This window comes from Macaca mulatta, chromosome 10 (assembly GCF_049350105.2).
Source record: "Macaca mulatta isolate MMU2019108-1 chromosome 10, T2T-MMU8v2.0, whole genome shotgun sequence".
NCBI lineage: Eukaryota > Metazoa > Chordata > Mammalia > Primates > Cercopithecidae > Macaca > Macaca mulatta.
The window spans coordinates 91,570,330-91,595,877 of record NC_133415.1 but is presented as its reverse complement, the minus strand read 5'-3'; the positions used below and the strand labels follow the sequence as shown (position 1 = coordinate 91,595,877).

General features: G+C 52.1%; 1 protein-coding gene across 1 annotated transcript; it reads right to left on the bottom strand.

Moving 5' to 3' along the window:
* Positions 1-300: 300 nt before the first annotated feature.
* On the bottom strand, positions 301-5,159 carry SLC32A1 (solute carrier family 32 member 1). Its single transcript, NM_001266377.1, is given in 2 exon segments — positions 301-2,217; positions 4,565-5,159. Coding segments are annotated over 2 exon segments (1,578 nt in total). The 5' UTR covers positions 4,955-5,159; the 3' UTR covers positions 301-1,029.
* Between the last annotated feature and the right edge of the window lie 20,389 nt (positions 5,160-25,548).

The window sequence follows — 25,548 nt, the reverse complement described above, 5'->3', positions numbered from 1 at the left end:
GGAAGTTGAGAACCTCCACCAAATTCTCAGACGGACCCGCCCCAGGGGAGAGATTAGAACAAACCTCGTCCTGGCAGCTGAGGGGGCCGATACAGCACTCTCCGTCTTCTGCTTCTTCCTCATACCTGAAGCCTCCTCGACACCAACTAATCTTTGTGCTCCCTAGAGCCCTGCCCCGACCCTTTAACCACAGCTGCTCCCCATGTCCGGTTTCAGCCGGCGGGAGCCAGTTCCCACTCCTCCCAGCGCCAGGGGATCCCGGCTGGTACGAACTTACAAACCCGACACCAGGCCGCGCAAGCCTTTGTCTCTTCTTTATTTGCGGATATAATTATGCACCGCAGTCTAAATTAGAGATAGATTTTTTTCTGATATACATTTCATCTTATTCACCACGAGCACACCACACGCACAGTAGAACAGTTCCACACCTGATAAATTGCACAAGATGAGAGTTTAGATTCCTGAAAACCGGCAGGCAAGCTGGCCCCGCCGCCGCTTCTCGCCTCCCGGCTTCGTTGAAGGAAATCTCCCGCCCAAAATGGATTTCCCAGTCAGCCTTTCCCGCTGCAGGGTTGAAACGTCTCCGAAATGGGAAGCGCTCTTGCTGGAAATGGCTGGACGCTGTAGATTCCGAGCACTGGATGGATGTGAAATGTCCCCCCAAGGTCAAGTTTCCACGCCTGCGAGCTGCGCCCCCTCTCCCTCACTTCCAACCCCCTCGGTGACTGGAACCAAAGTGTCAGGGCCCCACTTGTAAGGACAGAGAACCCTGCCCGCAAATGCGCCCTGCCTTCCCCCAAAACCAGGGTGTTGTGGAAAAGAAAAGACAACAGAAACGCAGACGCGATGGATCGTGAATCCCTATCCCCTCCCACCCCCCATCCCCGAATAATCAGAAACTAGGAACCAGAGATGTTTAAAGCTTGGCTTCCCAAGCGCGGCGGGAGGGCGCACTGGGCTGGTGGGGGAGGGGGGAGGAGAGAAGGGGGAGAGCGCGGAAGCGCGGCAGGGGCTCGCCCTTGAGCCCTAGTCCTCCGCGTTGGTTCGGTAGGCCTCGATGAGGCCCTCGAGGGAGTGCACGAAGCCGGACACGCTGCAGATGCCGCCGATGACGAAGATGGCGACGTCGAAGAAGACTTGGTGCCACAGCAGCTTGCGCCAGAGCAGGCGCAGGTGAAAGAGGCTGGGCAGCAAGAAACAGAGGCCGGCGCCCGTGAGGCTGCCGGTGAGGCCCATGAGCAGCGCGAAATGCGGCACATAGATGGCCATGAGCAGCGTGAAGACGACAAGCGCGCAGCGCAGCGTCAGCCCCCAGGACTTCAGGCGCCCGTCGCCGCCGTAGCAGGCCGGGAAAAAGGCGCGGCTGCCTTCCTGGAAGAGCGACTTCTCCAGAACCTCGACAGCGGCGAAGAATGGCAGAGGATAGGACAACAGCGCCTTGGCCACCAGAAAGATGTTGACCACGGCGCGGATGGAGCCAGGCAGGTTATCCGTGATTACCTCCTTGGTCTCGTCGGCCCAGGTGAGGTAGGCGACGAGTGCGAAGAGGCCCTTGAGCACGCAGGCGGCGATGTGCGTCCAGTTCATCATGCAGTGGAACTCGCTGGGCTGCTGCATATTGCCCTCCAGCGAAGGCAGGAAGATCTGCGACGTGTAGCTGAACACAATAATGCCAATGGAGATGGGGAACTTCTTGACGTCGATGTAGAACTTGACCTTCTCCCAGGCCCAGTCGCGTGCCCGCGATAGACAGTAGGCTATGACTAGGATATTGATGACGAAGTGGGCCAGAGTGCACAGCAGACTGAACTTGGACACGGCCTTGAGGTTCTTAAGGAAGGCGCAAGGCAGGAGCACTGCCGTGGCGATAATGGACCAGGACTTCTGCGACACGGGCAGCCCCGGGAAGCTGTTGTACATGAGGTTGCCACTCACCACCACGTACAGGATGCACGTCATCACTAGCTCGATGATCTGCGCCACGTTCACCACGCGGCCGCCCAGGGTGGGGAAGCGCGGGGCGCAGCAGGCGTTGGCTATGGCCACGTAAGAGTCCCGCACGCGCACCACCTCGCCGTCTTCATTCTCCTCGTACAGGCACGCGATGAGGATCTTGCCAGTGTAGCAGCACACCACGGCGGCGAAGATGATGAGGAACAACCCCAGGTAGCCGCCGTGCAGGATGGCGTAGGGTAGGCCCAGCACGAACATGCCCTGCGGGGCGGAGAGGCAACCACACGCGGACGCTCAGCGAACTTAGCAACCGAAGAGGGGCCCAGGGGGCGTGGCTTAACGCTGTGGCCCGAAGGGGGCGCTAAGGACACTGAGAATTGGGTCTGAGCCGCCGGGGAGGAGAGGTTAAGGGCAGGCTGCGGGGTGGATGTAGGGGAGCTAATAGTGAGCCCCGGTGTCGAGCCAGAGATGGAGAGGGAGGGATGTATGGATGGATCTGAGAAGGAAAGGTGAGCTAATGGCTGGAGGTAGCGAGAGGGCTAGGGTGAGAGAGGGCTGAGAATAGGCAGAAGCCACAGGAGGCAAAGGAAATACTTCGGGATGGTTTCTGGGGACACGACCAGAATGAGGAGTTGGGGGAAGAGATGAGAAGGGGCAGGAGGGAGGGTAGTCGGAAAGGGGCGCTAAGAAAGGTAGCGAGCTGGGCCAGAGCCACTGGAAAGAGAGGGCACGGGATTTGTGGTGGGGCTGGAATGGGGCACGGGAGCTAAAGAAGGAAACTCGGGAGTCTCAGGCTCAAACCAGAGGAGGAAACGTTGAAGGCGGCAGTTGTGGCGGGGAAAGGAGATAGGGTAGAGAGGGAGAGGGGCTGAAGGTGGGGCAAAGCCCCTGGGAGGCAAGAACAGAGACAATGTGGAGATGCTTGGGGGAGCATGGCGCGGGGAGGAGGAAGCAGGGTTGGAAACTGAGAGTCTTAGGACAAGGGTGGAGTTACAGTGTGGCGAGGGCGAGTCCTAAGGAAGGGGACTAAGTGGAGGCTGCGGAGGCAATTGGGAGGAGGAGCTTGGCAAGAAGGCGCCAGCGCGGCGGGCCGGAAAGCCGAACCGAGCAGGAGTCTAGAACCAGAAGCTTCAGGGTCGGGCGGACAGGGCTGTATGGTTTAGAATCCACATGGGGACTAAGAGCTAACGAAATCCAGGGTCCTGGAGGCCTACGAGCCTCCAGCCTCCTGCCCTGGCCTCCCTTGGGGCCTATCAAACGGAGCTTTGAAAGAGGCTCCAGGAAGGCGCGGGAGACAGCGAAGGCGGGAGCAGCCCCGGGTCCGTGATCCAGCAAGGCCGTCTCGCTGGGCCCCGGAATGGAAAGCGCCTTGGGTCGGGCCATCTTGTGTTCAGGGCCCGGTGGAGTCCTGCTGACTCCGAGATATCGAGCAACCCCTGGAAGGCCTCTGCTCCCAGGAAACCTGCCTTCCGAGGCCCCAGTGATAGTGCGCTCTAGGGACGCCGCGGAGCCAAGCTGTAAGGAAGGGTCCAGGGGTGCCTAGAGCTGAAGTCTCCTTCCGCCCAGAAAGCCGCAGCCTGCCAGCCACTGCTAGCTCGGAGGTCGTTGCCAAGACTCCAAACCTGCTCCCGGTGGAAGAGTCCTGCGCCGCCTGGTGGGGAGTGGGGGGTGGGAACAAGGGGAGAGGGCCTAGAGAGCAGGGGTCATTCTTAGCCTCTGGAGAGGGCTTCGCCAGGGTCACATGCGGAGAAGCTGGCCGCCTCTTTGCGGTGCAGCCGGGATTTCGGGCGAGAGGGGCGAGTCTGTGCACAGGTAATGCCGGATTATTGCGGACTAAATGTGCTTGTGTGGGAGCATGTGTGTGCGTTCATGTGTGTACACCTGTATGTCTCCAACAGGCAGCACCTGAGGGAGCAGGCTGGTTCCTCTCTGCATGCCTCTGTGCATGTGTGTATGCATATGTTCAAACGAGTATTCGTGTGTTTGGTATGTGCAGGTACATGCTTTTGTGTATGGAGATGTAGGGGTGTATGCTGGTGCATTTGGGGATAGTACTGTGGTCTATATATAGATGCATGTCGTGTGCGCCTGTGCCTGCGTGTTTGTTCGTGGGAAGGGGGGCTGTGGGTATGTGGTGTGCCTGCCTGTGTACGTGTGCGTGTCAATGCGTGTGTGCGGGGGGAGGAGACTCCGAGCTCAGCGATTTCCCCTTCTTCTTTCCTCCCAAAAATGCAGCTGTGAATCCGTTCCAGAGTCAAAGACCAAATCGTGCCCTCCAATCCTGATTTTCTTTCTTTCTCATCCCTCCCCGCTCCCCCCGCCCCAATTTCCTTCACTTTTGCAGTGTCTCCGGACAGGTGTCTCAGACCGAACCTCAGCCTAGCGGTCTTGCAGCTGGTGCCATGGAAGGGAGTGTGGGTTAGGGCGGGAGACACCGCCTGGGGGCGTAGGTCCCCGCGCAGGGCTTGGAGGGATGGATAAAGGGAGATTCCTGGGTTCAGGAGGGGGTCTCGAGGCCGAGATCACCGGGTGACTCTGTCGGGGGCAGAGCCTGGCAGGCTGAGCTGGGAGGGGGGAGGGCAGGCAGAACTGGGAATCCCGCGCTCACCTGGATGGCGTTGGTCACGTTCCAGCCTGCCTCCCACGCCGTGATCTTGGGCTTGTCGTGGCCCCCGAACTCACCACCAGCTCCCACCTGGTCCTTGGAACCCGAGGGCGGCAGAGGAGCGCCGCTGCCGCGCTGATAATGGATGTCTCCCTCGACGGGCGGTTCAGCGCCCTCGTCCCCGCAGGGCTCGCCCTCGGCTTTCAGGATGTCCATCTGCAGGCCCTGGCGGTGCTCAAAGTCGAGGTCGTCGCAGTGCGCGAAGCCCACCGCCTCCTCATCCGTGGCCGCCTGAAAACCCATCCTGGCGAACATGCCGCTCACCTTGGCCTGGGACTTGTTGGACACGGACGTGGCCACGTTGGACAGCTTGCTGCGGAGCAAGGTGGCCATGGCGGCGGTGGGGACAGCGGAAAGGACAGAAGGACCCGAGGATGCGGGGAACGCGATGTAAGACGGCGAGGGCCGGGGGGGCGCAAAGTCGCTATCTCCGCTTGCTCTCCGCGCGGCGCCCCGGGGCTCTCTGGCTCATGACCCTCGCAGCCGGCGTTCGAGGCTCGCTCAGGGCTGGACCGGGCAAGCTGGCAGCAGGTCTGGCAGAGCGGCGGCGGCGGCGGCAGTGGCTAGTGCACTGCGGAGCTGCCGCGGGGCGCGGGCTGGGCTGCGGAGGGCGGCGGCGGCGGCGGCGGCGGTGGCGGCAACGGCGTCAGAGCAGCTACGCGAAGCTGGCGCTGCGCCCCCACCGGTGCGCGCCCAATGCGCTCCCGCCCCTCGGAATCAGGCGGTGCGGGGGTGGGGGCCTGGAGAAAGGAAATACCCGGAGGCAGGGGACGTGAGGAAGGGGCTAGGATAAGAGAAAGGGGGCGCCGAGGGATTCAGACGTGAGCTGGGGGCAGGAGAAGGGCGCCCTTGGGAAGGAGGCGGGAGGGAGCGCGTGAAAGAGGGAGCGCCCAGGGCAGGGGATGTGGTGGGGGGGGGCGAAGTGCTGCATTTCTAGGGGAGGTGCTAAGCTCGCATCCTGGCCCTTCCCACCTCGCCGCCGCAGGGAGGGAGGGGGCCGGCGTGGGCTGATGCTCGTAGTCTCCCGCCCCCGGACCACCCCCTCCAGAGTCCGGGAGCTGTGCAGCCCCAGATCCTCTGGCTAAGGACTGGCCTGGGCGCCCCGAAAGCCCGCAGGACTGAGTTGTCAGTCTCTGGAGGAGCGGGTCGTCTAGAAGTCAGTCTGTTTCCCTGGCACCCATCCTTCGCACTTAAACCTGGCCGCGAGTCCCCCTTGAAGGTAGAAGTGTCTGGCATGGATCGCTCCCGAGGAAGCTCAGCCTCAGGCTCAGTCACCTGGGCTCTCTCCGACCGTCCAGGGACGCCGCGAGGAAAGCGATCGTGCGGATCGCTCGCCACCAGCCGCTCTCCAAATGTGTGCAGAATGGAGGCGAAAGGTTGGCTTTTCGCTTTCTTTCCGTTTGGGGGGTCTGGAAGAAGGCAGGACTCTATGAGGACACCTCTTGGCAGCCTCCCAGCGGGTCTGCGAATGCCTAAGCCGAGAGGGGCGCAGACAGGGCCAGGTGCGGAGGAAAGAAGGGCTCTCGGCGCTGCAGGACCGAGGAAGCGGAGGCTCGCGGTGCGCTGGGGCCCTGCCTCGACGGCCGCTTCCAGGCGGTGAGAGACGGTTGATTGGGGAACCGGTGTGTGAGCGCGAATAAGGGAGAGACCCAGAGACAAAGACCAATGCTGCTTCAGACACTGCTTGAGGCTGGATCAGTGTGGCCTCCGCGACTGAGGTTTGGTAATCGCGTGTATTCTGTGTCTGTGTGGTTTTGTGCGCATTCGAGTGTGTGTGCCGGAGCTGGTGTGTTGGATTTCGTATGTGTTCCCGAATGGCGTTGCCTACGTTCGTGCCTGTGTGAGTCCCTTTGTAGTAGTCTCCGTGAAGGGCCGCTGTTCTGAAGGGGTCCCTGTGTAAGTCCCCAGTTGAGGTCCTGGCCGGACTCCTCCTGAGCAGTAAACCGCAGGGCTTCACCTGGCAGTCCCAGCCTGAATGGAGAAGTAGCGGCTGCGACTGGAAATGGGGGCGGGGGCGGACAGAAAAACCGAAAGAAACAAAAAAGGAAGCGGCTGCCTATCTCCCCTCTCCCGAGGCCCTTTCTCCCTGGGAACCCCAGTCCACTCCTTCTCTGCAGTATTTCTAGATTAGCTCACGTCAGCGCACAAGTAGGGCGGCCCGAGGGCTTTGGCCAGAGTTGGAGCTGCCAGGACAAGACAGGCTTCCCTCTCTACAGCCTCCCGCCTCCTGCCACCTCCTCCCAGCCCAAGCACCTCCCAGTCTCCCGGAGGAGGCTTCTCTCCAGATAGGGAACCTCCACCACATTGGACAGAGATGCTCCTAACCTCTCCCCAGGTAGCCCTTTACATTCCCCAGAAGCTCTGGAAAGCCCCTAACTCCTGCCTGGTGGAAACCAAGACAGAAATCCTCTTCTTAGCCTCCAGCTACTAAGACCAAAAAACAGAACAAAAAAAGACCTCTCCATAGAACCCTCCTCCAAATACAGACACTCCAAGTCATGATAGAACCCAGAACAAAGACAGGAAAGAGATTCTTCCTCCAAACACAGAGATCCTCTCCTCCAAGGAAGCTTCGAAATAGAAGCGATCCCCCTTCCGAAATTTGCCCTGTACAGAGACCCTCGGCCCACCCCAATTCTCAGATGTAGGAAAGAGAGAGAGAATTTTCCCTACAGATTCCTGTAGACAAAGACCTCCACATCCTAATCGCCATCCTCTCCCCTTCTGTTTCTGGTGAAATTCTTTGGCCCACATGAGATGATCTGGGCAGAGGCTGGGTCTTTGTAGGGTTCCCCAGTGCCTCCTCCACCCCATTACACCCAGACCTTAGGACGGCCACTGATGCCTTCTCTGACAAGTGAATCTAAAGTGGGCTGTGATGTTTTTTCATCGGTGAGAGATAGGGTCATTTATTCCTTCATTCAGTGAACCTTTTCACAGCTCTTCCTGTGCATGTGATTCTGTTCTGGCTATTCTGGGAATTGTCAAGATGACATAAGCATAGTCTCTTCCTACACTCCCCACTCCAATTCTTGGGTCTAGGAGGGACCTTAGAAAGCCCTCAGTCCAATTTTCCTTTCTGCAATGTTTAAACCTCCCCCAAACATCCCAACAGAACCTCACCATTTATCCTAGTTTTACAGACAAGCAAACTCAGGCCTGAGCAAGGAAGTGTCCTGCCCAAGGTCACACAGAATCCAGGTTATAGCCCGGCTAGAACCCCCAGGAATCCTAAGGCTCTCCCCAGCATGCCTTGCCCTGCACTACCTCATCTTGTCCTTACATCCTTTCTCCCTGGTTGTTGTTTGGTATTTGGCCACCTCATTGTCCAAAGAGATGAAATTCAAAATCAGATTCTAGTCCCCCTGGCTATAATTAGATGCCAGCAGTTGGGAAAGGAACTCCCATATTTCCCTCCTTTCCTGCTGTTTGTAATAAATGCCTCTTCCCAGGCTGAAGGCAGGTGTGGCAAGCTCTCAAACAACTCACACTTTATTGAATAACTCTACTCCATCACATACTAACTCTATGACATTGACTACTTCCTTGACTTCTCCTAGCTTCCATTTCCTCATCTCTAAAATGTGAAAATAAGAATAACAGCCTCGGCCGGGCGCGGTGGCTCACGCCTGTAATCCCAGCACTTTGGGAGGCCGAGACGGGCGGATCACGAGGTCAGGAGATCAAGACCATCCTGGCTAACACGGTGAAACCCCGTCTCTACTAAAAAGAAGTACAAAAAACTAGCCGGGCGAGGTGGCGGGCGCCTGTAGTCCCAGCTACTCGGGAGGCTGAGGCGGGAGAATGGCGTAAACCCGGGAGGCGGAGCTTGCAGTGAGCGGAGATCCGGCCACTGCACTCCAGCCTGGGCGACAGAGCGAGACTCCGTCTCAAAAAAAAAAAAAAAAAAAGAATAACAGCCTCATAGAATTATTGAGAAAGTTCAATGAAATCTTGTATATGAAATGCTTAACAGGTGCTGCATGCCCAATACGTGACAGCAATTATTTTATGATTGTTGTAGTTACTATACTCAACGGCCAGTTCTCAGTGTGGGGTGGGGGGCGGAAATGGGAGTGCACAAGAAAAAGCCTGCGATTGGATCTTGGGGTTGAGTGAATTGGAATGTACGTCTTCTGTCTTTGCAGCTCTCTGTCCCTATTCCTCACAGTCCCAAGCTGACCTGGAGAGAAGAGACTGGAAGTCAGGAGCAGGGAGAGGGCAGAGCCCAGGAGACTAATGACTTCCCTTGCTGGTACTGAGCTGGATTCTGCTCTGGTGAAGCCATTAACCTCCAAATTCTCCCAAATAACTCCTCTAGAGGGGTCCCCTAGGAGAGGATTTTGCAGTAGGCTGGTCCCCTGAGTTGAAGCACAACACACATATACATTCACACAGAGCACGACAAGCCAATGGATAGGTATACAAAAACATGAGGACAACATAGAGATTCTAGCAGATTGAGCAGAGCATTCTAGTACATTGACAGAGCAACACACAGGTCATGAACAGGCCAGCACACAGATAGACACATGCAAGATTTGTACCAAGACTACCTGCCATACAAAGAAATCAAGACAGACACTGGTGGGTCCCTCTGCATGGGCAGAGGCACCTGGATAACAGGTTCAGACACACAGCAGTGCAAGGACAGGTAAACACACACACACACACTGACAAGCTCCCATACACAAGAAATCACACACACACAGTCACACTGAGACCAGTAGTCAGGACTACTCTTGTGTGATCACTGAAGGGGAAAAGAGGAGAGAACAAAGGGCAGAAAGAGGCAGGGAAGACATAAAAAGAACCAAGCAGGGAGACAGAGATGGAAGCAGGGCTTGCTGGACACAGCTGCCAGCCAGTGGGACACAAAAGAGGCAGAAATGCCACAGCCTTCCTCTTTTGCTGATGCCAGAACCCAGATCTTGTGACTAAGAAACTAGGAACTGGGAGGGTATGTGGGGAGAGAACAGGAGCTGTTGCTATCCAACCTGGGGGTGTCAGAGGGTCTCTCCTGCCAGGGCCACACAGGTTCCTACCTTCTCTTAGGACTTCCGCCAAGCCTTGTGAAGCAAGGACTTCTTGGATGAGGAAGGACCTGGATCAGATCCCCCGAGGCCAGGGCCCAGGTGAAATGCACACACGCCCTCCTGACACATGAACTCAATCTCTCTGTCTTTGATGCCTTCAGTACCCAGGGGGTTAAATGCCTGGCTAACAGAGATGGGAGTCACTTTGGGGGAATAAATAGGGTTAAATAGAACTGGGCTTATCTCCCAGAGCAGACAGCACCATGGGGGAAGGGGAGGCATGGAGCCCTTGAATTAATGGCCTGGAAAGCCAACATCATAAGCATCATTTCGGGGCTGAATGATCACAGAGAGCCCCCTCCCCCTCCCCTGTAGTTCAGAGCCCTGCTTTTCCAGAGCAAAGTCTGTCTGGCAAGTCTTTTCCTGCTGAGGGGACAGGCACTGGCTTCATAAACCACTCCCACCCCCAGGTATCCTGGGGTTGGGACATCGATGAGGTTTTCCTACAGCTGGAGGGAGCCATGTTCACCTTTCCCCAAATCAAAACCCAATTTCCTCATGCTGTGTCCCTGGGCACAAGGGAGGAGAGGGGCAGCAAGGCTGAAGAGCCAGGTGGGGGCCCATGCATGGAACAAAGTCCCTGATTCTTCTCCCTTCAGTGGGACAAATCAGGTGGGGCCATTGACCATGTGGTGCTGTGAGCTCAGGGTAAGACATATGAAAATACATTCATGACTGTGTATGTACTAGCAGTTTTCCTTGCACACATAGTGAGCATCCCATCTCCAGAGGTGTCCAGGCAGAAGCTGGATGTCCTATCAGAGACAATGTCTAGAGAAGTCCTGCCTCAGGGTAAGGGAGGCTGCATTTCATGACTTCTGGGGTTCAAGGTTCATGCTTTCTGGACTGACAGCTCTGAGAAGGGGTCAGAGAACAGGAGACATGAGGACCCAGGTCTTGCCCTCAGCAGCCTTTAAAACAAGAAGCTGCCCTGGACCTGACTTGGTGGGTTAGACCAATGGTTCCTGCGCTTTCCTGAGAACACAGCTTCAGTTATGCTGGGAAGCAGGGAGCATGTCAGCCGTATTCCCCACCGTGTCGCCAGCACACAGTAGATGCTCATTCATGGAGATGAATTAAGTCAATGTCACAAAGCTATTTCCTCCTTCCCAAGAATCACACAACACCCAAAATCCAGCTCTGAATTATGAAAACAGTAGCTCTTCTGAATGGATTTGTCTTTTATGCTCACATCATCTTTTATGTAGTTGAAAGTCAGTCCTACATAGGTGTGTGAGATGTGATTTTTGTTAATCTAAGGCTTGGGGTGCACACCCAGATTCAGGGACTCCTTGTGAGAACACTCAGCACCTACCAGCAGATTCTAGGTCTCTAGGAATCTGTGGGTCACTGGTTATAACTGAGAGAGACAGCTGTATTGGGGGCTCTGGTTCCAGCAAACCCTGGGACAGGGATCCTGGGCTCCAGCAGTGTAAAGGGGCTGTGTATCTGACCTCCTACACTCTCCAGGTGCAGAGCTCGCCTTTACTAAGTGCTCTGTGTGCCAGGCACTGCTGAAAGTACATTCTCAGGATTGTTTCCTTAAATTCTCACAATCCTGAGACTAGCCCACTGTCATCTTAGGAGGCTGCAGGCAGGGCCTGCAGGAATGGACTTGGGGAAATGGATAACTGGATAGGCACAAGCAGGGAAGACGACGGTTGGGAGGAATGATGATCACTGGGGTCAGGGGAGCTGCAGGTGGTCCTTGCTTTAGTTAGAAGCCTCAAGGGTCAGCCTTTGCTGGTCAAAACCTGCCTTCACCCAGATCTAGAATAATCTATCTCATTGAGTGCTATGGACTGAATTATGACCCCCAAATCCATATGTTGAAGCCCCCTCAATGTGACTGTATTTGGGGATGCCTCTATAGAAGTGATTAAAGTCAAATGAGGTAAAAATGGTGGGATGCCAATCTGATAGGATCAGTGTCCTTATAAGAAGAGACACTAGAGCGTCCTCTCTCTTCTCTTCTCTCTCCTCTCTCTCTCTCTCTCTCTGTCTCTCTCTCTCTCTCTCTCTCTCTCTCTCTGCCACGTGAGGACACAGGGAGAAGGCAGCTGTCTGCAAGCCAGGAAGCGAGCCCTCCCCAGAAACCAATCCTGCTGGACTGTGATCTGGGACTTCCAGCCTCCAGAACTGTTAGAAAATGTGTTTCTGTTGCTTAAGCCAGTCAGGCTTTGTCACTTTATCATGGCAGCCTAAGCTAAGACTGAGTGCTTCTGCCAACCCTGACCTAGCTCAGCGACCAAAGATTTTTCTAGGTCACGGCCCCCATGGACATCTGGTGAGAATGCAGATCCTTCTTTTAGAAAAACACACACAATATTGCACAAGGTTTCATATCCCTAAGCCTACCCATGGTGAGTCCATAGCCTCCAGCCTAAAAGCCCAATCTAGATATTTTTGTTCTCTTCAAATTCTGTTGTGAGCTGGAATCCGGGAAAGATATCATCACGAACATTTACCAAATGCTTCTTCTCTGCTAGGTTCTAAGCTAAGTGCCTTTTTTCCCTGTGTCACCACATCGTGGACAAGCCTCACACTATCCCCGTGAGCATGGGTTGGTTTTATGTTTGGTTTATAGGTGAGGACCCTGAAATGCAAAGAGGTTAAGTGACTTGCCCATGGTCTCACAGTTAGGTAGTGGCGGATTCAGGAGTCGAACGCAGGATCAGAGCTGTCCTTATAACCTCAGCACTCTAGGTGAGTCTGCAGGGCAGGGCTTGGGTCTCTGGGCTCCAGGGAAGGACTGCAATCCAGATCTGGCTCCCCCTGGCCAAATGTCTCTTTGTGTCGGTTCCCAGGCATTCTCTCTGCACTGACTGGTATATATATCTATTCTGGGGCACCCCTGTCTCCCTCCTGACTACGGAGGCAACTCCTGGGACAGGGAGGTGGGAGGCATAAGGCCAGGTACACAGTAGGTGCTCTCAGAAGACCCTGTGGATTTCACTAAAGTCTGGGTGAGATCTGGCCTCAGTGGTCTGGGCCCTGTGTCCTGGCTTTCCAGCCCTAAGAACACATGGCTGTTCCCCATAGGATGGCTTAGACATGCACAGCTGATAAAGGCTTGGTCTGGTGCAGTGGATCACACCTATAATTCCAGCACTTTGGGAGGCCAAGGCAGACGGATCACCTGAGGTTAGGAGCTTGAGACCAGCCTGGCCAACATAGCGAAACCCCATCTCTACTAAAAATACAAAAATTGGTGGCGTGTGCCTGCAGTCCCAGCTACTCAGGAGGCTGAGGCATAAGAATCGCTTGAACCCGGGAGGTGGACGTTGCAGTGAGCCGAGATTGTGCCAGTGCACTCCAGCCTGGGCGACAGAGCAAGACTACATCTCAAAAAAGAGGCTCCCGGGACACATTTATTGTTTCTCAACCTAGACTGTGTGAGCTCTCTCTCAGAATTGGTTTTTATATATTTTATATATATATATATATATATATATATATATATATATATATATATTTTTTTTTTTTTTTTTTTTTTTTTTTGAGACGAAGTCACTCTGTTGCCCAGGCTGGAGTACAGTGACGTGATCTTGGCTCACCATAACCTCCCACTTTCTGGGTTCAAGCAATTCTCCTGCCTCAGCCTCCTGAGTAGCTGGGATTGCAGGCACCCACCGCCGCACTCAGCTAATTTTTGTATTTTTAGTACAGATGGGGTTTCACCATATTGGCCAGGGTGGTCTCAAACTCCTGACCTGCAGTGATCCACCCACCCCAGCCTCCCAAAGTGCTGGGATTACAGGCATGAGCCACCGCGCCTGGCCAATTTTATATTATATTATTTTATATCTAAAAAACCTACCAGCAAGATTCTAGGTCTCCTGGATGACCAAATACCGCTTTAATTGTCATGGGCCTTATGACAAAAGAACAGACGGGGGCTAAATGCTGAACCATATTCACTGTGCAAGTGTGATTTCATTTCAGCCACACACTAGCCCTCACGTTAAATTACTCGTGTTCTTTTGAAATGTCTGATATTGAGGCTTTGTTTTTGTTGCACTGGTATATTGTCTCTGCTTTTCCAATTGTGTAGAGCTAAAAGGATAAGGAGTTGATACCTAGCTTTCTGTCTGAACATATTTTCATAAAATTGTAATAAAGATAATTTGTCAATTGTTGATGGGGGGCTGTGACTTTTTTCACCTTTAAACGTGGTTCCTGTATTACTCAAGCGTGAGAAGCACGCATTTAATTCATTCTGACCAAGTAGAAAATAAGCTTCACACATTGGTGCCCCACACACAGCCCCTGCCACCCGGATGGGTCCCCGTCCTCAGTTTGGCTCCCCCACTGCTGCCTTCGAGGGGAAATATGACAGCGTAATGAACAGTTGTACGACGTGCTATAAAAAGGCAATTAAGGGAACTATTGGACTGGGACAAGCCAGCGTGACCTGGTTAATAGCTCTGAGCAGAGCTGGGCCGTGGGGAGGGTGAGATGCAGGAGGGGGAGGGGCTTGCTGTTTCTCAGTGAGGGGCTGAGGTTGTTTTATCCACTGCCTGCCAAGTACCAAGGAGTTCCCAGGCTAGACTCATGACCACTGGGTCCAGGACCAGCCTGAGGGGAACATTGCTTCAGGGTTCAGCTCTGGAGTCAACTCTGCCACTACTGGTTGAGTGACCCTGGGCAGGTGACTCATGACCTCTCTGCTTCAGTTTACTCATCTATTAAACCGGGATAACAATGATGAGCCTAGAACTGTGACCCAGGAGGGGGAAGAAGGGGTGGATCATTCACTGTTAAACTGGTCAGAGCTGGGAGCTGCACACAGCATTCAAAGGAAGGTGTAGAGGAGGCTTTTACTCGTGTTAGTAGGATCTCTCAACACAGTTCAATCTGTGGCTGTACCTAATCAGTTCCCTGGGCTTCCCCCCCTCTGCAGGGTGAGTTCTTTGATCCGATCCCCTGTAGTCACCATGTGGTCACCACCTTGAGACCACCCCTCCTCTTTGGACCCTTTCTCTCATCCCCTCAGCTCTTCAGTTCCTGTCTCCTTCAAATGCCACTATTTGTGAGTCACCTTTGGCATATGCCAACCTTTGGGATGGAGACAGAGAGAAACCCTTCCCGCCCCATCTGCATGCCTGCATCACTCCACTTCACAGTGCTGGTGGGAGGATTGAGGAGACATCACATGGAATGTAGGTAGTGAAGCACCTGGCACTTAGTAAGTGCTCAATAAACTCTGGCTATTGTTATTGTTGTCATGATGGGGAAAGGTCTGGGTTTGTATTGAACACCTAGCAGAGTGCCTGACACATAGCAGGTGCCCAATACATATTTGGCGAGTGAATGAATGAATGAAATGTCCCTTGGCTCCATTGTCTGCACTCTGTGATTGAATACACTAACCCCTCTCTGAGCCTGTTATTCATTCATCAAATAGGGATATGATCTGGCCCCAAGGACCGGAGAAGTGGCTCACCAGCTATAAACTCCTGCTCACCGTGGGGACTGGTTCTGTTCACCCCTACATTCATCTGTGCCTGCCTTTTGGATATCTGAGTGCTTAGGGGGTATCCAGCCCCCTACCACACATGTTTATTCTAAAATAGGAAACCAGCAGTGCTCATGGGTCTGAAGGGCCCCTCCCCACAGTCTCAGATGGAAGTGGCTCTGAGAGCCAGCCCAACAAAGGAGCAATCAGGGGTGATTATGGCTCATTTAGGGATAGCTTGGTGATTGGCTGAGAATCCCCAGCTCACTCCTTGCTCCAGATGAAGAGGGCCTGAGTCCTTCCTTGGGCTCCTTCTCTCCAGCGCCTGGCCAAGGGGGGTGCTGCAACAGGCAGGTGAGACACAGGAGGCAGCCTGTCACCCAGGGCGCATGGGCCACAGGCTCGTGCATTGGCACTTCAGCCTGCATCTGTGGGCAGGATGCTTACCTTGTAGAGTTATAGAGCCAGCCCTGGCCTTTTCCATCATCCAGCTGCCCCCAGGATGAAGCACAAACTCCCCTTACCTGCAACCTGCAAGGCCTGGTGTGTCCCAGCCCCTGCCTGCTTCAGTAGCCTCCTATCCAGCAACTCAACTAGATCTCCTTAGTTCCAGCTGCAGGGGTTGATCTGCTTCCCACCCTGACTCTCATTTACTCTCATTTCTGTGGTTCAGAACACACTTTAAAGCAGACAGCGCTGAACTCAAATCCAAGTTCCACTGCTTTGTAGCTGTGTGACCAGGAAACACTTCACCTAGCAGAGCCTCAGTTATGTAATCTGCTCAGTGGGGCATGACCAGTGGCCTCCCTCCTGAGGTGGCGGAGAGGATTACATTCAAGGTGATAGCACATCTGAAACACCTCACATGCAATCTATCCTTCATGGATATTAGCTAGTATCATCATTCATTCCTAGGTCACTGCTTCGATGTCATTCCCTCCAGAAAGCCCTCTTTGGGTATGCCCCTCTTAAGTCTTCCCGCCACCGTCTGTGCTTTGCCCCGGCATGTTGCCCATCCATGGGGGTGTGGCTGACGTCTTTCTCATCCTTGTATCCTGTGCTCAGCAAGAGGCTGTAAAGGAGGCTGTCCACGGGCCTGTGGACAAACCACTGTGCTGATGGCGAGGAACAGATAGAGATGCCTCTAAGGGCCTGGACCAGGGGAGGTGGGGCTGAGTCCTCAAACTGTCCAGCTCTTTGCTTCAGCAAGACCTATCTCCTCCTTCCAGCCCCTGCCAAGATGTCTTCCACCCTCCTCTCAAGCTCCTCCCAAGGAGGCTTCCTGGACTCCCCACAGCTCACAGTGGTGTCTCTAGAAAACAGAATGTAACCTTCTCTCCTTCCATTGACTGCCTCTAAAGGTGTGAATTTGAACTGAGTCTGTGCTCTTCTGTTCTTTTGAGACAGGGTCTCGCTCTGTCACCTAGGCTGGAGGGCAGTGGCGCAATCACAGCTCACTGCAGCTTCAACCTCCTGGGCTCAAGTGATCCTCTCGCCTCAACCTCTCAAGTAGCTGAGGCCACAGGTGTCCACCACATCTGGCTAATTTTTAAAACATTTTTTGTAGAGGTGGGTGTCTCGCCATGTTGCCCAGGCTTGTGCTTTCTTAATAATAGTCATAATAGGCCAGGCATGGTGGCTCACGCCTGTAATCCCAGCACTTTGGGAGGCCGAGGTGGGTGGATCACCTGAGGTCAGGAGCTTGAGACCAGCCTGGCCAATATGGCGAAACTCCGTCTCTACTAAAAATACAAAATTAGCCGGGCATGGTGGCAGGCATCTGTAGTCCCAGCTACATGGGAGGCTGAGACAGGAGAATCGCTTGAACCCGGGAGGTACAGGCTGCAGTGAGCCGAGATGGCACCACTGCACTCTAGCCTGGGCAACAGAGCGAGACTCTGCCTCAGAAAAAAAAAAGAAAAAGAAAAGTCATAATAGTTACCACTTATTGAGGACTTACTTTTTCCATCTAATGTGCTAAGTGCCCCTCATGTATTCTCAACCTCAGTCACCGGCTTAGGTCCAACAGGGCATTACTGAAAGAATGCTGTGGTCTCAGATAATTATGGGAGGGGCAGCCTCAGGAGCACGGCCTCAGGAGAGCCAGGACCAGAGACCCCTCTCTTCTCACTTCCGTGCTCTCAGCATGTCATCTTTTCTTCTGCTGTGAACTTCTTCCATATTGAAGTAAACATGACGCTAACCACTCCCAAGCCTCCCATCTCATAGTTATTACCGCTGGAGTGGAACCAGCTATTTGTCATAAGCTTGGCTTGAAAAGTCCTGGGGAAGGACTTTAGTCAGCTCAAATCAAGCACTGTGCCCCCACCCACCCCCCACCAACTCCAATAAATATGGAATCATTGGCTGGGCGTGGTGTCTCACACCTGTAATCCCAGCACTTTGGGAGGCTGAGGTGGGCGGATCACCTGAGGTCAGGGGTTCGAGACCAGCCTGGTCAATATGGCGAGACCCCATCTCTACTAAAAACACAAAAAATTAGCCGGGTATGCTGGCACATGCCTGCAATCCCAGCTACTCGGGAGGCTGAGGCAGGAGAATTGCTTGAACCTAGGAGATGGAGGTTGCAGTGAGCTGAGATCACACCACTGCACTCCAGCATAGGCAACAGAGTGAGACTCCAGCTCAAAAACAAAAACAAAAAACCATGTAATCACTGGGTTGCCACAGTCTTACAGTCAGAGTCAATGTCAGCGTCAATGTCATATAAGACTGTGACAACCCAATGATGGCCCTGTGGATGGGGATGGGAAGAGACAGTTCTCAGAGTAAGGACAGGCACTGGACAGGCAATGACAGAAGCCCACCAGATACTGCCACATTATTTCACATACCTGGAGACCAAGAAACAGAGAGCAGGATCACCTTCCCCAAGGCCACACAGTAACAAGAGCCAGAGTCAAGACTCAAACCCATATCTGTCTGTCACCAAAGCCAAAATATCTATCAGAGGTGATTCTGAGGTTCCACAGCCAATGACAGGGATGCCAGAGAAGCCACAGCTGACACAGAGAGTTTGGGAGGAAAGGCTGGCTGGGGAAGAAAGTCAACAAGAGCTTGGTGTCACATCGCTGTTAATGGAACCCATCCTAGGGTCAGACTGCTTTGATTTGAATCCCAACACTACCTCTGCTGGCTGTGAGACCCAAGAGAAGTTATTTTACTTCTCTGTGCCGTTTTCTGAATCTCTAAAATGGGTCAATAATAGTACATTCCTCATAGGGTTGTTGTGAGGATTAAATGAGATAATGTGGGTAAAGTCCTATGCATTTTAGTAAACACAGTAAATGGCAGCTTTGATAATATTGTTATTGCTGTTGGTATACTTATTATTATCAACATTGACCATATTCAGCCTAAATGGATGGTGGTACTCGCAGGTGGGTACACGAGGCAGGAGCCCCTGAGAGAGGTCAGGCCAAAGAAAAGTGTCTGTTCCCAGCATGAGCAAACCTTGTTAAGAAAAGGGCGTTTGATGGCACAGGAGGCCATGGCCTGGACCAGTCTGTCACCAGGCTCCAGGGAAGTGCCCAAAGTTATTTGAGCTTTGTACAGCCTGCTGGAGACCTCCCTCTGCCCTTGATCCTTGCAGCTGCAGACCAAGGCTGGGGTTTTTTTCTTGGGGACTCACAGCCTGGTCTGCTTTGTCTATCAACATGAAGGTCATCAAAGGGTTAGGAGGCCTCTTAGGTGTAAAAACCAAATGAATGTGCTCATCAAAGGCTTCCTACAGAGGATGTCCCTCTATAGGACATGGGCCTCCTACTGTGGGATCTCTGAGTCTAGACCCCAAAGACAAGGAGAGATTCTTGTGCCTGGACAGCACCTAAGGCTCTCAGTGTTGGGTCAGCCATATCCAGCTACTGGCTCCTTCCTTTGGCTCCAGAATCAACTCTGACCCTAGGTGCAGTGCTGTAGACTTCCCCCTACCCCAGTCCTTCCAGTCCACTGTGCTGGGGCTCTCAGTGTCCAGTGCTCCCTGAGAGCATCTGTGCTATTTCCACATTTGTCTTTATTTATTTATGAGATGGAGTCTCACTCTGTCACCCAGGCTGGAGTGCAGTGGCGTTATCTGGGCTCACTGCAACCGCTACTTCCCGGGTTCAAGTGATTCTCCTGCCTCAGCCTCCCAAGTAGCTGGGATTATAGGCATGCACCACTACGCCCAGCTAATCTTTTTAAATTAATTAATTTATTTATTTATTTAAAAAGTTTTTGGTAGTTTTTTAGTTTCACCATGTTGGCCAGGCTGGTCTCGAACTCCTGACCTCAAGTGATCTGCCAGCCTTGGCCTCCCAAAGTGCTGGGATTACAAGCATGAGCCACCATGCCCAGCCCACATTTATCAATTACAAATGTAATCTTGATGTCAGAGGGATTACGCCTACCCCAGTGTCATGGCATATAGAAGTCTCTCTACAAGATATTGAATATTGTGATGTTTCTCAGGAGGTGGGTCTTGGGGAGAGGTGACAAGGAGAAAGCAGGGACAATATTGCTTTTTCTTTTCTTCTTCTTCTTCTTCTTTTTTTTTTTTTTTTGTTGTTGTTGTTGTTACCTCCTTTGCCTTTTGTATCCAGGCCTTTGGGCTTCTCTTCCCCTTCCACCCGAGGGTGATCTCCAGCCCCTCTATGAGGTCTTTTTTAACATCTCTAGCCCCACTAGCCCACACCAACTGTACCCCTCAACCATCGTGGGAGCGTGTAGAGGCTACCGGCTATCAACAAGAGAGATGTGAAATTTAGAGAAACAACTTCGGAAAGCTTGAGGCCCCTGGGAATTCATCTAATGTTTTCTGGTCCAAGATCAATAGGTTGGAGAACTCCAAGCCCTTAATTATACTGACTCCTTGAGAAGATGGGCTGTAACTAGGTATTCACTGCACACTCCCTTCCCTCCCCAGCCATTAAGCCAGGTGGATCTTACTCAACATTTTCTTGGGGCAGAAATTTTCTATTTCTTTGTTTTCCTTTACTTGATTTATTTTTTAACTTCACATGATTTAGAAATTTACAAAATATATAATGTGCATATAGGGTAAAGTCTCCCTGTAACTCCTCTTTCCCATCTACCCATGTTCTGATTGTCCCTAACCACAGTAACTGGTTTTTGTTGTTGTTGTTGTTTTTGAGACGGAGTCTTGCTCTGTCACCTGGGCTGGAGTGCAGTGCATGATCTTAGCTCACTGCAACCTCCGTCTCCTGGGTTCAGGCTATTCTCCTGCCTCAGCCTCCCGAGTAGCTGAGATGACAGCTGCATGCCACCATGCCTGGCTAATTTTTTGTATTTTTAGTAGAGATGGGGTTTCATCATGTTGGCCAGGCTGGTCTTGAACTCCTGACCTCAGGTGGTCCACCCACCTCTGCCTCCCAAAGTGTTGGGATTACAGGCCAGTGACTGGTTTCTTAAGTAGCCTCTCATTTGCCTATACCACAAGTACAACTATTAATATATAAGCGAATACACGTGTATATTCTTACTGTTCTTTTTTTTAACACAAAGATAAAGGATTCTACACCCCATTGTGTACTTGGCTCTTTTTTTCACTTAGCAATATGTCTTTCTAGATCTTTCACAAAAGAATATAGAGATTATTCAGTACTTGTAAGGAGCTGAGAATGGACAGCACTGTATTTCTCCTTTCTTCTTTTCTCTATAGCTTTACACTCTATATCTTTCCCCAAATAGCTATGCCATTCATTCATTCATTTGCTGGTTCCTTTATTCAGCATTCACCAATCTCCTGCTTTGTGCTGGGCCCCTTACCGGGTGCTGGGGCTACAGAAATAAATTAGCCCAGCTCCCCCTTCCCCAGGGCTCAGAGGCTGGGGGGAGACGGGGGGCATGAATGAGTGACGGGGCAGTTCCTGACTCATTTTAGTGTCTGTACCTTGCCTTTTTGATGCCATTAGTCTCAGTTGGATTTTCTCTTCCCTTTGGCCACACACTGGCCAGCCTGCCCATCTGGATGTCTAGGGGGGATCAGTTTCCCCCAGTCTGGGGCAATGCTTTTTGTTTTATTTATTTACTTATTTATTTATTTTGAGACAGAGTCTTACTCATCCAGGCTGGAGTGCAGTGGTGCAATCTCAGCTCACTGCAACCTCCACCTCCCAGGTTCAAGCAATTCTCTTGCTTCAGCCTCCTGAGTAGCTGGGATTACAGGTGCCTACCACCACACCTGGCTAATTTTTGTGTTTTTAGTAGAGGCAGGATTTCACCATATTGGCCAGGCTGGTCTCAAATTCCTGGTTTCTCACCCACCTCAGCCTCCCAAAGTGCTGGGATTACATGGGTGAGCCACCGCACCCTGTCCTAGGGGCAGTGATTTTGGAACTAGGTTGGGGAACACCTAAGGATCTCTTGCAGGGAAGTATGTCTAAATTTTATAAAAGAATATTCATCATCAGAATGTCCATGGCTCTTCCGGGAACAAACAAAAATTCCCATTATGTTCTTAACACAAAGAACAGAAGATGATGCCCAGCCGAGCTTGCTACCTGGCGAGGCATGCAGAATCCAGAGCGAGAGAATTCAGAATGGGTCTGAAATTTTGTGGATGAAAAGTTTCTTACTCACTTTTGATGTCTGTCATACGCATAGGGTGTACTTTATGCACTGAATCATTTACTATTTCAATGTGAAATAGTAGGACAAGGATAACAGCATCTACCCTCTGAAGCCACAGAGCTACCATGGATAGGGCTTCACATCAAACACTGTCCTAGTGACCTTACAAGGTAGATACAATCATCAGCACCACTTTGCAGAGGAGGAAACTGAGGCACAGGGAAGTTAAGTAACTTGCCTAGGCCAAATGACTAGTAAGTGACCTAAATGGGTCTGTCTGGTTCCAGAGCATGCGCTCTGACCACTACATTATACCATCCCGTTAGGGCCCATTCCACCTCTCTGTGTCTCCGGCTTTCTCATTGGTAACATAGGCAAAAAAAGTACGTCAAAGGCTGATTTGAGGATTTGAAGAGATAATGCCGGCCAGGCATGGTGGCTCATGCCTGCAATCCCAGCACTTTGAAAGGCTGAGGCAGGCAGATCACGAGGTCAAGAGTTCAAGACCAGCTTGGCCAATATGGTGAAACCCCGTCTGTACCAAAAATACAAAAATTAGTCAGGCATGGTGGTGCGTGCCTGTAATCCCAGCTACTCAGGAGGCTGAGGCAGGAAAATCGCTTGAACCTGAGAGGCGGAGGTTGCAATAAGCCGAGATTGTGCCACTGCACTCCAGCCTGGGCAACAGAGCAAGACTGTTTAAAAAAAAAAAAAGAGGTAATGCCTGTACAGTATGTAGGACACTGCCTACTTCACTGTTATTAATATTATAAGATTAATACCAATAATACCACTATACTCAGGCTGCCAGGGAGGGATCACTTGGGATCACAGTCCTGTCAAGACTGCTTTTGCAGTCAAAAGGCAGGGAAAGGTGAGGGAGAAGGGGTCAGGGAAGCTCATTGTGTTAATAAACTCACCTCTGTGTCTCAGGCCCCTTCCCTGCTTCCCTGGAGCTCATCCTCTGTTGGGCATGCCAGGGTCCCTCTGGGCAGGGGAGTCTGTTTTGGTTCCATTTCCATTACACACTCGGCTGAGCAGGGGAGGTAGAGAGCCGGCAGCAGCCAGGCAGTAATTAATTGCCTGTTTGGACTCCTGCTGTCGCCTCGCTGGGAGGACGCAGGACAGCTTGCGCCTGGGCCTGGGCTGGCTGACGACTGGGAGAGGAGAGTCCCTGCTTGTCCTGCCCCCACTGGCCCCTCTGAATCTGTACCCAGGCCAGTTTGGGCTGGAACTGGCAGCAGTAGAAGCCCCATCTGTCCATATTGAGGTCCTCACCAGCATTACTAAAGACCCCCTCAGAATGCTCTGCCGCGGGGGCTGTCTTGGAGGTAGCGAGGGTCACTTTGCTTTAGCCTCTGAGAAGCAGTGCTAGGGATGAGCAAAGCATCCTGAACCCAAAGCTTGAGAATCCTGGGTGTTAGTCCTGGCTTCTCCACTCACTGGCTGTGTGACTTTGGGCAGGGCACCTGGCATCTCTGAGCAACCACTATTCTCTTCTATAAAATGGTGAGGTGGGGGCAATTATACGCTTGTGGATTTGTGCTTTTTGTACCCCTAGAATTCACTGTCTTGGAGAATCATCTGCCCCCTCCCTCAACCCACCCTGAGAGGTGACCCAGGTGTAGACATCATCATTCTCTGTGGAGCTTTTTTCCAGCATGATTGAGAAAAAAAAAAAAAAATACCTTGTTACTTAAAACCTAAAGAAGCCTGAATACTGAATAATATAATTACCTATCTTTGACAGTTGTAGGAATGGGTTGTGGAGGCATATAGCTGACTGGACTTTGCAAGCCTCAAACCACAAAGTTCATCTGCAAAGAGGACCATCATCACTGTCACCATCATTACTGTCACCACCATTACCATCATCATTGCTATAATCTGGGCCCAAAAACATTTGCTCAAATGCAAATAGGGTTCCCAATCATTTGGCAGTGGCTTGCAGGAGCCCTGGATTCTGATGATGAGTGTAGCCTTAGTGGGAGGGAATATCATGATTACTTAGTGACGTCTTCCCTGGACACAGGAGGACAGAGCGCCATGGGCTGGTCATACCGTCTTCACTCCTTCTGGGTTGGAGATGAATGCTCAGGGTTAATTGACACCTCTGCTATTGGAAGCAAATATAGAATCTCAAAATAGAGACTTACAAGGACCCATAGGATACAGGTATAAATTTACCCAATCGAAACCAGAACTTACAGAGTCCTTCCTGCACCAAAAGTTGGAAGCTTGGCCTAGACTTGAGAGGGGAATTAAAGGACCTCAAGAAGCTGCTACGTACTTAAGACCTGGAGTGGTCCTGAGCAGAACTGGCAGGGAGCTCAAAGGGGACAACGGGATGTATCTGTCTCCAGAGGCCTGCAGTTGAGCCCCCTTGCCTGCATGGCACCCCCATCTGCTCTGCCATTGCTGGTTGAGGGATGTCTGGACTCACATCCTCCGTCACCTTGGAACTTGCATTTTGGCCAAGGCTGATGTCCTGAAAATTCTGCCACTGAGAATTTCTCTGATGAGGACACCTGAGAGAAAGGCTGAAGTTGGAGGCTCTTCCTCTGCAAGCCTAAGGCCAGGGTCTCCCATGGCCCTGTCTTGGGCCACAGAGAACAACAGTCTCATCAGCTCTGGAGTTCTATGACCCAGGTCCTCAACACAAAATTGTCAAACTGCAACTGACTAGTCATGAGCCACCCAGAGCTGGGTCTTGGAGGATCCTGAATTATCCTGACAAGCCAGGCACTGTCAGGTCTAAGCAAAAAGTCCATTCCCCTGTCACTGCTATGGCTAGTAAAAGGGCAGAAGTTTTATGATTGACCTGTTTCATGACAATGATTATGGCAATTTGGTCATGCTTTCATGAAATGTCAGTCACGTGCTAACCGTTTTGTGTTAATTATTTCCCTGGGCTCTCATGACACCCCTGCCACGCAGGTATTCATATTCCATTTTACAAAGAAGAAAACCCACCGGGTGTGGTGGCTCACTCCTGTAATCCCAGCACTTTGGGAGGCTGAAGTGGGTGGATCATTTGAGGTCAGGAGTTCGAGACCAGCCTTACCAACATGGTAAAACCCCATCTCTACTAAAAATACAGAAATTAGCTGGGTATGGTGGTGTACGCCTATAAAACCAGCTACTAGGGAGGCTGAGGCAGGAAAATTGCTTGAACCCAGGAGGCGGAGGTTGCAGTGAGCTGAGATCATGCCACTGCACTCCAGCCTGGGTGACAGTGAGATTCTGCCTCAAAACAAAAACAAAACAAAACAGCAACAACAAAATAAAGGAGAAAACCAAGGCTCAGAGAGTTGAAACAGCTTGCCCAAGGTCACATAGCTGAGTTTCAACCCCAGGCCTCTCTGACTAGGAGCTCGAGGGCACTGCAGCCTCATCTCACTCCCAGGCATGTGCCTTAGTTCTCATTCCCCAGGCATCTGAAAGTCCATCCCGTCCCTCTGCATAGGGCACATGCTAATGTGTCACTGGGAACATCCTGGGCCACTTCTCATCCACTGAAAGGGGAAAACTCATGGCGAAGGAATCGGGGATGTCAAGTGTGGTGGGAGCTGGAGAATGCAGAAAGCATGTGTGGAAGATAGAGCTGGAAGGTAAGATAAAGTCGCACTGTGTTCTAAACATCAGGCATAGGGAGCCATTGACTGTTCGGAGCAAGTTCATCAAGGTGGGTTCACTTTAGGTAGCTGAGGTGTACAGTTATGTGAGGTAGATGTAGTCCCCCAGAGAAAGTGTTGTGGCCAAGAGAATAGGGGAAAGGGATG